We start from the raw sequence: 15,962 nt of genomic DNA on the forward strand, positions 1-15,962 counted from the left end.
GCAACTCCAGGTGGCGGGGAATAGGGAGGTGGGTACAAATGTTCTAGGCCTCGATCTGGGGGTTGGTTATGGGTATATTGATTTGTCAAAACTCATCAACTATACACTTAACATACGTGCCTTTAAAAGGACCCACACCTACCTCTTTTTGCAGCTTCATGCAGTGGATTGTCAATGGATTCTGCCTGCTCAGCCACTGGTGGGGAGAAAAAGAGCACAAAGTTGAGGATGCCAAATAAATGGTTTCACTGGAGCCACACACTCAGCGGAAATGACAGATCCTCCTACAGTCCTCAAGCCAGAGATGATGTTTTGTTTTTTTTTTTTTAAAAAAAAATATATTTATATATATATCAGAAAGATGACATTGCCTGTTTCAAAAGAAGCTGAAATTAATGTTACCTGCCACAAATCAAGCAGTAAGCCAGTAACAGCAGTTAATCAGAAGACAAACAGTTGACCTGAGATTGCCAGTTTAGGACAAATCAAAAACACAAAGGAAAATCAGTGTCTCCCTATGAGTGTGCACAGGGAGCTGGGGAGGTGGAGGGGTTGTGGGGGAGTGTAGTCTGCTTCCTGAAAGGACCACAGGCCTCTAAAGAAAGTACATTCACTGTTGTCCACACAAAAGCTGTTCTTCAAACGCTACTTCCGGCAGGCCATCCCCTCATCACCATTCAAGGGCTGTATGGAGACCATTCCCTGAATATAAGGGAGGGCAGATGTGGTTCAAGTAGACTTGATGTCCTAGTGGTTATAGCACTTGGCTGCTAACCAAAACGTCAGCAATGCAAAGCCATCATGCATGCTGAGAGGGAACAATGTGGCAGTCTGCTGCCACACAGCTTCACAGACCTGGAAACCCCATCCTCTGGGGTCACCACAAGTCAGAATCCACTGGACGGAGGCGGGTGTTTGATTGTGTGGTGACTCACTCTCTCAAATACTCACTGGCATCAGGTAGGAACCAACTCATAGCAGACCCTGCAGGAGGTGCTCAGAGGCTGTAACACACATGGGAGGAGACTACATCTCTTTCTCCTATGAAGTTGCTGGTAGAGACAAAATGACTGCTTCTCTGCTGACAGGGCAACTCCTTACCCACTAGGTCACCAGAACTACTAGCAGGAAGATTTTGGCCTTCCTCATATAAGAAACCCTGGGGGCGTGGTGTATAATCGATCAGGCTACTCATTGAAAAGCTGGCAGTTCAAACTCACCAGCCAGTGCATGGAAGAAAGACATGCAGTCTCTTCCCATAACAAATGCCAGCTTTGGAAACCCAATGGAACTACGAATTGGAACTGACACAACAGCAGTGAGCTGTGTGGGGTTAAAGAGAAGATTCCCCGTCCCCACCCAAGTATGCCTCCTGCACAGCCACCAGCCATCTGACAGTGGAAAACTGTGCAGTGCTATGATGTTGGAACCGTTTCAGGGATGCTTCCTGACTAACAGACTTGGAAGAAAAGCCTGGCAACGAAAGAGCAGCCAATGAAAGCCTACAGATCACAATGGTCTGATCCCATTATGAATGCAGCACTGCCAAGCAGAGGTCAATTCTATGTCAAGTAACAACAAAGCAGCAAAGCCACAGGTTACTGTATCCATGTCCACAACTAAGTGGAGTGCTGGGTAAAGGTATGTTTTAGATTTCAAAGAGTTTAGGAACATCTAAAGTCTTGTTGATTGAAGACCACTGCACTGAGACTAAGACAGGTGAGGGCACTGGGCTCTCAAGCATTTTCTTCACTACTTTTTTTTTCCTTGTTGTGTGCTGTCAAATCAGATCCAACTGGCATGGGAGGAGATTGTCCCTTCTTCTCCAGCAGAGTATCTGGTGGATTCGATCCACATGCCTTCAGGATTGCAGTGCAGCTTCTTGCCACTAGGCTACCAGAGCTCCCTCACTATTTTCTAAACCCTCTCTACTGCTTGAGACAGTGCCTGACTCCAGGCCTACTGCTCTAAGGAGTGAGCTAATGCTAAAGCTCCAAGGAACCTTAGAAGAACCGAGATGTCAATCCCCTCACGACACAGAGAGGACACTGAGCCTCAGAGGCTCCAGTTGTAAGCATGCTCCTCTTCTGATAGGAAGTAGCCAAAAAGAGAATTAAAACTCGGGACCCCGTGTATCTTGTGCTCTTTTACTTTACTGAACTGTAAATATTTTTACTTTACCCTGCATAAATAATTTTGTCTGTTTCTCTTTCCACTACAAGCAGCTTCAGGGCAGAGACCAAGCTACGCAAACTGCAAAAATAAGCATTTAACGAGCATAGCTCCCCAATAAGTATTAACAACATTTAGTTTCTTCTCCTTCACAAAAGAAAGAGCTGTTTAATGAAACACTCTAAGATTTTGTGTAACAGCAAAAGGAAGAGAGAGAGATTTAGGCCTAAGATGAATGAAGCAAGATCACAAACATTTCCTTGGAAACACTGGTTTCTTTCAAAGCTGCTACATTCTTGAGATTGTGACGTTTACAAGCCAGAGTCAGCCAAAGAATCTTGTGTCCCTAGCTATTTTACCAACAAAAGACTGAAGGAAAGGGACATGTTCTGGATTGACAATGGCTCCATTCATTTACTTCACAGCCACAGCAGCATACAGGCAGGGCCTCTGGAAGCAGATAGGTGAACATGAGTGACATCTAGGCAAAGAGAAGCCAGCACCAAAACACTCACCATAGTTGCTTGGAATTAGCCCAGTTCTGCCTTTGCAAGTGCCTTTCCACCAATTGGTATCGCTCTAGAGGAAAAACAAAACACAACACAACACCAAGAAAACTTAAATTAAGTACTTAGTACTGAGTGCATTTTTACATTCAAATCACCTTTTAAACTATGTCATTTGGATATACTAAACAAAATACACCTTTGTCTGGTTCACATTGACCAATACTTCACTTATGCTGGCAAATCCACTTATCACTAAATTACAAATGCATATCAAGCTGCCTGCAACAAGTCACACACACACTTCATCCCAGAACTTCAACAGGTAATAACCATCAATCAGATTAGGGAAGAACAATAATCCAATTCGTTTAGATTAGATAAAGGATTCCCTCTCTCCCCTTTCCCCCACCCCCACTTCAGTATTTAAAAGTCTTAATTTCTCTTACCTCCTACATATTCTTTTTAGGAGGCGGAGGAGGAATCTTCTAAAACTTCTTTATTTCACTTTTAGGTTTCTGGAGTTGCTTTTTTTGAGGGGGCTGGCAATCATTATTTATATTTGTGTGTGTGTGTGTGTGTGTGTGTGTGTGTGTGTATATTCATATTCATATACACACATACACATACAAGGAGTGGCATCCACTTCATAAACAACATGCCTCTGGAAACTCTATGAACTTTAAAAACCAATAGTTATTGAAAGGTCTTTTGTTCATAGGGTCGCTATGGTACACAACAACAAATGTGTAAAGCCATTATCACTGTCTACTCCCAAACATTCATCAGCCCAACAAGAAACTACCCCTTAGGCAGGACCCCAATTCTTCCTCCCTATAGATCTCCTGGTAACCACTAATAAACTTTCTTCTCTGTAAATGTTCTGGCTATTTTTGGTTTGTCTGTTTGTCTGGCTTACTTCACTCAGTGTAAGATTTTCAAGGTGCATATATGTCACACCATGTACCAGAACTCCAGTTTTCTTCATGGCTGAGTAACTCCATTTTACAGACACAATGTATTTTGCTAATCCGTGCATTTCCTGATGCATACTTGGGTCGGTTCTACCTTTTGGCCATTCTGAGTAATGCAGCAATGAACATTATCCTTATGGGGTAAATACTTATTATGATGTTGTTGTTGTTGTTAAGTGTCGTCGAGTCAATTGCGACTCACAGTGACCCTATGTACAACAGCCCTAAACTCTGCTCTGCCCTATGCCATTAGCACTGTCTCTGATACACCCATCCCAATTACCCCAGTCACTGAATCAATCCACCTCATAGAGGGCCTTCCTCTCCTGCGCTGTCCCTCCACCCTACCAAGTATGTCCCTCTCCAAGGACCGGTCCCTCCTTACAACATGTCCAAAGTATGTTAGGGGAAGCCTCAGAATCCTTTCCTCCAAGGAGCAGCCCAGTTTAACCCTCTCCAGGATTAATCTATTTGTTTTCCTAGCAGTCCATGGTACTCTCAATACTCTTCTCCAGCACCACAGCTCAAAGGCATCAATTCTCCTTCTATCCTCTCTAGTCATTGTCCAACTCTCTGATGCATAACAAGTGGTTGCAAAGACCACGGCCTGTAGATTGCAAAGACGCACCTTAGTCTCCAGAGAGACACTATTGCTCTTCAGAACTTTGGAAACGTCTCTAACAGAAGATTTTGCCATCATAATACGTCTTTTCATTTCCTGGCTACTGGTGCCAAGAGTGTTAACTGTGGAGCCAAGCAAACTAAAGCTGTGAATAGTCTCAAGCTCTTCACCATCCATCCTGATGCTGCCAATTGGTCCAGTGGTTAGAATTATTGTCTTCTTGACATTGAGCCTCAATCCATATTGAAGCCTGCAGTCCTTGACCCTCTGCAGCAAGCGCTTCAGGTCCTCTTCACTTTCAGCAAGCAGGGTTGTGTCATCTGCATAACGCATATTGTTGATAGATCTTCCACCAAAATTAAATTTATACAGAAATAAAAAGAATGGTATAATGACCCTATACACATCTATGTCTTAACTGTATAAATTAATGCCACATTGTCAATCTTGTTTATATATCCATCTACAGCTTCTCTCCCCTCCCAAATTATTCTGAAATAAATTCTAGACATTATTTCATTGTAACTACAATATGGCATTATTCCCACTGGGTCATATTTGACCTCAAATACATCTCATAAACTTACTACATAAAAAAATTCAAGGTTTGTACTGTGAATCACAACAACATACAAGCAATACCTTGCAAAGCAAATTAGTATTATTACTATACTATTATGTTAAAGCTGTTTTAATGTATAGGGACATTTTTGTGTTATGTTTCTCAGGCAAAGTAGGGAGCTTTGGTGGCCTAGGCGATAAGGAGTTGCACTGCCAACTCAAAAGCATGTGGTTCGAATACACTAGCTGTCTGTGGAAGAAAGACGAGCAATCTCTTCCTGTGTGACTTACTGCTTCTGAAAACCTGCTGGAGAGTCAGCTAAGAGTCAGTTCCACCTCGAGGGTAGATATCAGCAATGCACAGAAAGATAAACTATAGGCTATAAGACAAACATCTAACTAAAATTAGATACAAACCTATCTCCCTGACTGATTCATGTATAAATAGAATTCATCTGCAATCTAGGAACTAACTGTATGTATAATACGGTGTTCATACAATGCCTAAATCCATAACGATCTACTTCACAGGTATGAAGTGAAACTTTACTATACTCAATCTATCACAATTTAAACTATTTTCCACAATTCCTAAATATTATTAAATATTTTTAAAATATCAAATATCTCAATCAAAACACAAAACTAAAAAAAAATAGTATTCCATTATTTGGGACCAAAGTACATTGTGATGGAACAGACTCTGTCTCTTAGGTCTCTTTAATTATATAGATCCCTCCTACATCTCCTTTTCTCTCTTTCTTTCTCTCTTGAAATATGTCTGTTGAAAAAGCCAGGTAGCTTGTTCTACAGTTTCCAACACTCTGTATTTTTCCCATTGCAGCTTTACATTGCCATTTAAACAGGTTCGTATATTCTCTAATTTGTCTATAATTTATTTGGAGCTTAGTTGTAGAGGCTTTATTAGATTCACATTCAAGTTCTTCCTTTATGGGAGGGGAAATGAAGTCTGTCCATTTTTTAAAATCAAACTATCCCACTGCCATAGAATTGAAACCAACTAAATTGCACAGGAGGAGACTATTTCTCACCCATAATAGATTCAAACCTACCCTCAGACGACCAGAGTTCCCCTCTAATGTCAGCAGCCATTGATAACTATCACTTGCATCTACTATGCTGTAAGAGTTACCAAATTGTGACACTGTAATTATCTTAATTCCTTCTTCATTTAAATAGTTGGAGTTTCTCTTCAAAGAGAAACTTCCCCTCATTTACTTGGAGATAAAATTTTCCTCAGTTACCTGGAGATATAATTTATGTGGAAAAGACAGAATAAATATCAACTCTTTCGTTTTTAAATAAAAAGTGGGTTTCTCAGCATTCTCTCAGGGTGAACAATAATGTTTTGTTGTTGCTATTTAAGTTGCTGTATTCGTTGTTAAGTGCTGTCGAGTCACCTGTGGCTCATAGTGACTCTAGGTACAACAGCCCTAAACCCGGCTCCATACTGTGCCAATCTCACGTTCTCCGACACACCTACCCCCATTACCCCAGTCACTGAATCAATCCACCTCATAGAGGGTCTTTCTCTCCTTCGCTGTCCCTCCACCCTCCCAAGCATGGCGTCCTTCTCCAAGGACTGGTCCTCCTTGCAACATGTCCAAAGTATGTCAGACGAAACTTCAGAATCCTTGTCTCCAAGAAGCAGCCTGGTTTAACCCTCTCCCAGATAAACTTGTTTGTTCTCCTAGCAGTCCATGGTATATTCAGTACTTTTCTCCAGCACAACTCAAAGGCATCAATTCTCCTTCTATCCTCCCTAGTCATTGTCCAGCTCTTTGATGCACAGCAAGTGACTGCAAAGACCATGGCCTGTATCAGGTGCACCTTAATCTCCAGAGTGACACCAGTGCTCTTCGATACTATGGAGAGGTCCCTAACAGCAGCCTTTCCCATCACAATACGTCTTTTAATTTCCTGGCAGCTGGTGCCAAGAGTGTTGATTGCAGAGCCAAGCAAACTAAAGCGGTTAAAAATCTCAGTCTTTTCACCATCCATCCTGATGCTGCCAGTTGGCCCAGTGGTGAGAATCTTTGTCTTCTTGACATTGAGCCTCAATCCATATTGACAACTGCAGTCCTTAACCTTCTGCAGCAAGCGCTTCAGGTCCTCCTCAGTTTCAGCAGCAGGGTTGTGTCATCTGCATAACACTGACTGTTGATGAATCTTCTACCAATTTTGATGCCACACTTCTCCTCATAGAGCCCAGCCTCCCAGATCATCAGTTCTGCATATAGGTTGAAAAGGTATGGAGACAGGATACAGCCCTGGCATATACCCTTCCCAATTTGGAAAAAAACTCTCATTGATTTAAACATACTTATGGTGTTTCAGCCTTTTTAAATTGTTCTCCTAACTGATGCTCAAAGGTCAAAGTCATTCTCTTGATTGATGCTCACAGTGTCCCATCTTTGGTCAGCAGGAGTCCCTTTAATTCCTAACTGCTTCCAAATGTGACCCTACTCTTCTCTGGACCTTTCCTTGCTGACCAGTAGTAACACAATGTCCTGGGCACAGACTTTGCAATGCCAGACTTAGTATCAATCATTTATCAAAGAAACTTTATTCCTATTCCTAGCAAATCACCTATTATTGGGTGATAACTTTTCCTAGGCTTTTTCAGAGGACAGGAGCAAGAAATACTTTGGGGGGGTTTTAGGTAGAATGCATCATAATAATTCCAATTATAAAAATTATACATTTTTTAACTTAATTTCATCACGTCTGTTCTTAACTCCTTTCTCTGACATGAAGAATCCGTTTTCAACATCACTACTTAAAGATTCATTTTCTCTAAACCACAATACACATGTAACAGTCTCAGAAGAGCAGTACCAACATTCTCTCAACAAGATCATGACTAAAACAGTTCACATTTTTGGGGGGTAGTGCATGGGTGTTTTATCTATCTTCATATAAAGCATTTTGGGGTTAAACAGTCACATTATGGAATTGTGAAATCACTTGAAATTGCTTCTCTCTTTGTGGTTATGCTACATACTGAGGTACTAGGTTCAGTCTTACTGTTTTTAGATTTTAGATATTGTTTTTTACAGTTTCATTTCATGACAGTGTTGTCATAGCCACATAACATTCCATGCATTAATACAACAATTTTATTTAAGTATGTTCCTCATGATGAAAAAGATATGGGCCACTCCAGTTTTATGCTGTTTCAGATTACAAAGAATCAAACACTCATGTATGCTTATTTCTGTAATATACACTACCATGGCTATATGTAACAGTCTTATTTTGGGCAACTTTTATTTGTATATGGCACTGCCAAATGTCTGAACTTACCATGTCAGTGATGTAGATAATGTCTCCTTCTTCAAAATACAACTCATCTGGCTGTAAGAGAAAGAAAAAAAAAGTGTGATTTTTTCCATGGGTTAGTATCTGTCTCTGTGTGTGTGTACAAAATTATAGTAGTAATTAGTAATTACATGTATTTCCAGTCACAAAGTAGCTTTCTAGAAAATATTTGATGTACTTTTATCAGCACATATATATCCAATATCTATTATAATAATAATAGCTCTGGTGGCCTCGTGGCAAGAAGCAGCGCTGCAATCTCAAAGTCATACTGTTCAAGGCCACCAGCTGCTCTGTAAGAGGATGGGCAATCTCCTCCCGTGCAATTAACTGCCTCTGAAAATCCACTGGGCAATCAGCTATGGGTCGGTTCTGATTCCATGGCACTCAACAACTACAAACAATATATCATAACATAAAAACATATTATGTTTTTTATAATATTTTATGCAAAAATTGAATAAGAAAAACTTTTTTTTTCCAAACTGTATAAGAAAAAACGACAAGAGTTGTGGCTTTGCCTCTGACCATGGCAATTCCACGTTGTGTCTGAGTTGAGGGCACTCCCCAGGACTTTAAAGGCTGATTTTTCAGGAGTCAAACTGCCAGGCACATCTTCCAAATGCACCTCTGGGTAGACACAAATGACTAACCTTTCAGTCAACTGTCTTAACTATTTGAACCACTCAAGGATAAACATGCATATAAAACTGAATTATTCTTTTGATGAACTTCAAAAAGAATTATGTATCTACCAAAATCATCTTCACACACACATACACACACGGACAGAAGCATCTAACACTTCCAAAATGAAAAAAAACTATTTTATGATAAAGTATCAATACAGTCTCCTCCTAGGAAAGATCCCTTAAAATAAAATACATCAATTTTTCCAAAAAAAAGAATGATCTAGAACTAAAATCATGAGTGCTAGCCAGACATTTGTCTGTCTCCCAAAATCTGCTACCTTGTTACTTTGAGAAAGCCATTTGTCTCCTCATGTTCAGAGAAGGAAAGTTTCATAAAGGGGAATAACCAGTCCATTACAGAACCATTTGTTGTTTTTTTTTTGTTGTTGTTGTTTTTTAACTTGTTTATGAACTATGGAAGTTTATTTTGCTCTTAGGATTTAGAATCCTCTAAATTTAAACTATTATTATTATTTCCTTTTACATTTTTATCCTATAACTTTAAATTTTGTTGTTTGCATAAAAACATCAAGCAAGCATTATGCTTAATAATAATATATGAGCACAATTAATTAAAAGTGCTATTAGTCCTTTAAAACAAAAGAGAGTAAAAGAATACCACTGACAGAAGTCAAACCTAAATTCCTACAGTTAACCAACAGTTATCCCCAAATATTATCATTTATGAATCCATAAATCCCATTATATGTAAATTAGTTCTTTTACACATAGAATTTATTACAGCAAGACAATAAGCTGTAGTGCAGATTTTACTCTTGGGGAAAAAAGTGTTTTGTGGTCAAATTTATTCAGGAAATTTCCTGCACAGTATACACTTCCTACAGTTTATAGTTAACATTGTTGTTATCTCACATTGTTATGTATCATCATGTCAGAATTGACTTATAGCTGATCCTCAAGCAGGTTTTCAGACACGGTATATTGCTCAGGAGAAAACTGCCCATCTTTCTCCAGTGGAGTAGTGGGTGGGTTCAAATTGAGTCTCTTTTTGGATTGGCTGTGTAACTCCTTATATTTAAGCCACTAGAGCTCTCTGTAATTCATACTAGTATGTGAAAGACTATGTAAAGGTGTTATTTACCGAAGAAACCCACTTAGCTTAGTTTTCCCTAAATTTAATTAATACCTTCACCTACTTGCCTCTCTACCTTTCCCATCTTTCTTGTTTTAAACTGCGTGTATCTGTTATCTTCTCAAAGAGTAGCCTATAGATACTGCTAGAGTGGAAGGAATACTACTCAAAAACCAGGCAGTCTCAAGTCTTGATAAAGTGAGACACAAGATAACTTTCCTGTTCTTAGTGAACTTCTTCTCAGAATGACTAAATCTAAACAACTGAAAATTTCTGTAACAGACTGATAATTAATTAATACTTCAAGTAAAAGAGAACAAAAAAACAAAACAAAAACAAAAATCTTAACCAAAAAACAAAACAACACAAAAAACCAGCACAAGGCTGAAATAGTATGAATTGTCAAGTTGATTGTACCAATGAATAAGCTCAACCAATTGTTTTAAAATGAATAAGTAGGTTAGGTTAAAGATGGATAATTGCTCATGGAAAACAAAATAATCTTTGTGTTAAGAATTATCTTCATTTCACAGAAAGATAAATTGAATCTCTAAATAGTAAGTGCTTTATCCAAAGATAATTGCTAGGATGAGAGTAATGTTAAGCAAACTTCTTAATCAAAACCAAATACATTGATGAAATTAGTTTGATTCTGAAACCTTAGAACCACAGTCTTGGGAAACATCAAGTTCAATAGACATAGTCCACAAAACTAATATGCTACATTCTCCTTTGTTAACTAAAGACAAGGATCTTAATATTTGTGAGCAGCCATCTAATATGCAACTACTGATATTTTCCTATCTGGAACAAAAATGAGGGAAGAAAAGCAAAGATGCACAGAGCTAGTTCACTAGAATCATAATTTCCACAACTTGGAGATCAGAACTATATGGTACCTTCATTTAATTGCTGACCACTCTAAAAGGGATAACAGTAGAAGATCCAAGATAGAGCAGAGGAAAATATGAAAGAAAACTAAAAGGAAAAAAAAAACTAACCAAAAACCCCCAAAACATAAAAAGGCCTAACTTACTGGTCAGAGACTTGTGGAACCCCCCAAAACTATGATTCTTAGAACCATTTGTAAGGCTGAAGAGCTGAAAGAAAGCAAGCCATTTACAGACCATCAACATGTCCAAGAGTCAGTTATCTGCTCAGCCTTGAACCAGCCAAATGTCCTGAAACTCTCTGAATAAAGTCTAAACATTTTAAAAAACAAAATAATAAGTTTTAAACAAATTTAAAGCAAAGATCTTTTTACCATCAGGAGATAACTCCCATATGACATTTTAAGAAAACCAGAATGTTGCTAATTTTAGATATGAAAAATGCTTATGTTGTAGGACTCAATGAGAAAACAGGGTACAGTATTTCATAAGAGCATAATTATGGTTAAATATGCAAGGATAATTTCCCAAGCTATCATCAGCATATATTATTTTCATACTTATGGTGAGGAAAATAGCCTTTTCAAAAAAAAAGTTTTTGATATCTTCTAATTATAGCATTGTTCCAAACAAGTAAATATTATACCAGTGAAGTAAATTCTTTCATCTACTCATTCTATTTATTTACTCCTAGGGGCAAAACTGGGCAATAAAAATTTATTCAACACTGGTAATTTACTTAGTGTCAAAAATGGTCTACTTTATCCCTTTTTCCCCCTGAATATAAATAAAGACTGTATCTATGCTTCCTGTAACCACACACAGCACATGAATATTCAGATGTATTGTGTATTCAAAATTATCAAATGATGATTAATGCTATCAAGTTATGGTATATTGTAAAGACAAGCCAAGTTCCTGGAGAACTGAACCCATTTACAGTTTAATTTACAGATCCTAGACGTATATAAAGGAGCTCTGGTGGCATCATGTTTAATGCACAGGGCTGCTAGCCAAAGGTCAGCAGCCCGAATCCAGGATGGGCAGTCTTCTCCAGTACAGATTTACCACTGCAGCAATGCCATGGTGGGTCACAATGAGTCAGATGCAGCTCAACAACAGCGTGGTTTTACTTATATAAAAGGCCTGGGGGGGTTGCAAATTGTTAACATAGTTGGCTAAAAAGGTACTGGTTCAAGTCCTCTCAGAGGTCCCTTGGAAGAGAAGTCTGGCAATCTTCTTTATATCAGCCTTTGAAAACCCTGTGGGACACAGAACCCACTGATATACATGGGCTGTCATGGGTCAAAATTAACATGATTGCAACTGGTAGACTTACACATAGCAAAACCTCTACAATATAGTTAAAACCTCAAAGACTTGTTGACTTAAATTTTAATATTATTTGAAATAGGATTTTAGGAGAAAAAGTAAAGGTGTCCAGTATTATCTCTAATTTGATTTCAAAATGGTCATATGATCCATGATCAGTATTACTACTAGCATGTTATGAATATAGAAAGTGATTAGACAAAGTGTTGCCTTGAACAGCTCTCTGCTGCAAAGCAGCCCACTTCCAATGTGAGGCCAGAACGAACTCGCTCTCCCACCACAGCCTTCCAGCTGCACAGAGCATCAGGAACTTCACAGGAAAGTGGGAGACTTCAATAGCAGTTCACCCTCTTGTCTTTAATGGCTGACTCGATTGATGGCAGTTATCAAGGAATAAGAGGGAAGAAAGCAAGCAGGACAATGGAATAAGGAAAATGTGGTTTGTGTGGCCACTTTTTCTTTGAATGGCTCTGAAATTACCAGAGTTTTGGAAGAATTCAATGTCTTACAAAGACTGCCCTTATTCTGTATTTCACCAAGAGCTAAACGCAGCCATTTATGTCTCACAACGAATCTTCTTCAATTAGTGCTTCACTCAGAAAGGTTCATGATATGTCTCCCAAGTTTAAGCTTGAAGACACAAATCACAAAATCCTAAAATCACAAAAAAGCCAAGTTTGCCTCAATTTCAATATTGAGTAAGTTTACTCACTCTTGAAACAACAACAACAACAAAAAAAGAACAATCTAGTGTAAAAGAAAAAAATACAGCTTAAGAAATGAATGTGCACACATACACTGTGACTTGCTTTTCTCAGAAAAAAAGTAATAAAGCCAATAAGAAAAGTTAAAATGCTTAATGTCGTAAGTAATTGCTGGCCTTCGTGATTTGGTAAAGTGCCTCGTGGAAATGTCACCGAGCATGGTCATTCCGAAGCCGTTCAGTGCTGCTTCAGTTGTAAGGTAATGGCTGCTGCTCACAGTGGTATCTGCCACAAGCCAACATTAGCTCAGACTTGGTGTTCAGTGAAGACAACAGGGAAGTCTATTTTAGTCAGGTAAAAAGACGTCATCCTGAGAAAAGACTTAAGTGAGTTTATTCTTTTTTAAAATCGATAACTCCCAGGCACACAGTGCTATTATTACCTGTGAAATACCTACTTCCAAAGAAAGTGGGGCCAGTTTTTCCTGGTCTAGCTATGAAGATGATCTACCAAATTCTTCATATTATCAGTGGCAGTACAAAAAATGCAATAGTAGTGGGATTATAATAAACTTGGATAGATTTTTTTTACCTATAATATTCACATCACATTAAGGACACCTAATGTCAATTATTCAATGAGGCCCTCGTTTTAAATTTCTGGCATCATATTCATGGAACAGAAAAAGGGAGAGAGCAACTCAGTCACATCAGCACTTCCTAATTTCCAGTTTGTCCTTTGGTTTCTAACCACTTTCCTCTCTCTTTGAAGAACCACAAAGGTTCCACCACAGGCCATCCATGACCACTGGAATGTCAGAGTCAGGAGCACAAACACGGCCATGTGTATGTCCTTACTATGTATGAATTTTGTTGGTTATGCAAATCTATCTTTTAGGAATGATTTAGAAAAACTGAGGTACAGTTTTCAAATTCTTCAGAATCATCCATCTAGAATCCAGAAAAATGCATTAAAAGAGAAGATTCTGTACAGAGGTTTTTTAAAGAACACATTCACAATGGCTTATGATGTGCCAGGCACTGGTCTATACTTTTAAAAATACTCTTTAATTCCTCCTCAACAATCCTATAAAAATACCAAGTAGGCGAGCTCTGGTGGCCTAATGGCAAGAAGCTGCACTGCAATCTCAGAGGTATACGGTTCAAATCCACCAGATGCTCTGCTGGAGAAGGAGGAACAATCTCCTGTATCGGTCAGATCTGATTTGACGGTACACACAAAAAAATGAAATAAAATAAAATTTTTAAAAAAATACCAAATAAACAAGTGCACAAAAACCCCTCGCCTGCTGCTGAGTGAATTTCACCTCCTGGTGGCCCTGTGGATGTGGCTCTCAGACTGGACCTCTGAGCCACAGGGCTTTTAATGGCTGATTCTTCAGAATAGGTCAGCAAGGTAGAAATCACCAGGCTTTCTTATAGCAATTAAGCATGTTAAATTTTTGTAACACTCAGAGACTTCACAGTCTGTTGTTGTCTTTGTTGCTTACCAAGCTGGAACCGAACCATAGCTGACCCTCCAGCGGGTTTTCAGAGACAATAAATCGCCTGGGAGGAGACTGTTCACCTTTCTCCCATGGAGCAGCTGATGATTTCAAACCTCCTGCCTTTGGGATTGCAGCGCAGTTTCTATGAGGTGGGTACTATTCTCATCCCCATGTTACATAGACAAGGAATTTGCCTGTGGCCACACAACCAGTACAGGGTAGAATGTGCACTTAAACCAAGTCCACCCCCTACGCTACACCCCCTACAGAGGGGGGTGCGTGGGTATGCTCATCATGGTGGCCATGGTGCATGACCAGGTTAAGAGCTAAGCTGGTGACCGTGGATGTCACTCTCTCACAGCAGCACCTTGACTGCCTTTGATCTTTACAACAACCCATTAGACAGGGCTGAGTTACAGGCCTTATCTCCATTGCACAACCAGGCCCAGAGAGGTTGAAGAACTTGTCCTACTTGACAAAGTTCAGTGGCTGAAAGGCTGGGCTCCCATTTGAGCCTCTGGTATGAGTCCAGAGCTCCTTTTTCTACACATGGTGCTACAAATCTATACATGGCTCTACAAATCTAGCAATGCTCAGCAAACACTCCAGGAGTGGAACAAGGTCCGGTGGCTTCCCTCTAGTGCTCTCCCACCTCCAGCCACGGTAAATGCTATTCTCTCCCCATCGGACATCTTCACTAACTGGGTCTAGCCAGTCCACCCAGGTCTCTGCATGATGCTGGTACTGAATGGGGTACGGGAGAGAGGGCAGGGACTAAACAGGGCTCAGATGTGCCAAGACTACCTCACCTTCCAGCAAGACAGACAGAAAATGGGTCTGTGGTACATTCACACCATGGAATACTATACAGCACTCAGGAGTAATGATTTCTAAAAAATACTGTATGAGAGAGGCTGGAGAGCAGTATGCTGAGTAAACTCAGTCTCATGAGGACCATCCCGCATAAGACCATAACTGTAAAAACTGAAGGATAATTAATAAGACGTGGGTAAAAGTCCAAAGGAAGATGGGGAGGGGAGGAGAAAGGCAGAAGGTGGGAGGGAGGGAAATAATGGGGTTGCAGAGTTTGGTGGGCAGAGGGGAGGGAGGTCCTGAAGGAACTAGGATAGATCTTGTAGGGACCTGAAAAGATAGGGTGGCAGACAGTGGGCACAGAACAATGAGGATTAATTTTCTAAAACACAGTGTATGGGACTCATAAAATAAAATGAGAATGAAGGAATGTGTTAAACACAATGTACATGAATGAAACAATGTATACAAATACTGTATGCAAACTAATATAAAAAAGTTTTTAAGTAAAAAAATAAATAAAATAATGGGCTGTCAAGAAGCAGGAGTCCCAGGTGCCCAAGGCAGGGTCCACACGGCTGTCCCGGGATGCCGCAGCTGTCAGCCATGGCTCCAACGAGGCCAGCTTGGCCCTTTGTTTCCTGGTGCTAATGACTGAAGGAGCCACAAAGTGTGAGATACACAGGTGTAACTCGTGTTACTGCACTTTGCTTTATTGTGCTTCATAGAGACTGTAATTTTTTTATATAGGTAT

At 39.6% G+C, this 15,962-nt stretch overlaps 1 protein-coding gene across 1 annotated transcript in view; it reads right to left on the reverse strand.

The window, feature by feature from the left end:
* LOC102856627 (osteoclast-stimulating factor 1-like) overlaps positions 1 to 15,962 on the reverse strand; it is a 61,544-nt gene that overhangs the window by 14,143 nt on the left and 31,439 nt on the right. Inside the window, exons 3-5 of the mRNA XM_006892003.1 lie at positions 8,163 to 8,213; positions 2,688 to 2,751; positions 143 to 196 (exon numbers count right to left, since the gene is read on the reverse strand). Of these exons, the coding sequence (XP_006892065.1) occupies positions 143 to 196; positions 2,688 to 2,751; positions 8,163 to 8,213 (169 nt within the window). The remainder of the gene's footprint in view (positions 1 to 142; positions 197 to 2,687; positions 2,752 to 8,162; positions 8,214 to 15,962) is intronic.

Source organism: Elephantulus edwardii, unplaced genomic scaffold, assembly GCF_000299155.1.
Source record: "Elephantulus edwardii isolate Elephantulus edwardi_28Jun2011 unplaced genomic scaffold, EleEdw1.0 scaffold00108, whole genome shotgun sequence".
In the NCBI taxonomy this organism is placed as follows: domain Eukaryota; kingdom Metazoa; phylum Chordata; class Mammalia; order Macroscelidea; family Macroscelididae; genus Elephantulus; species Elephantulus edwardii.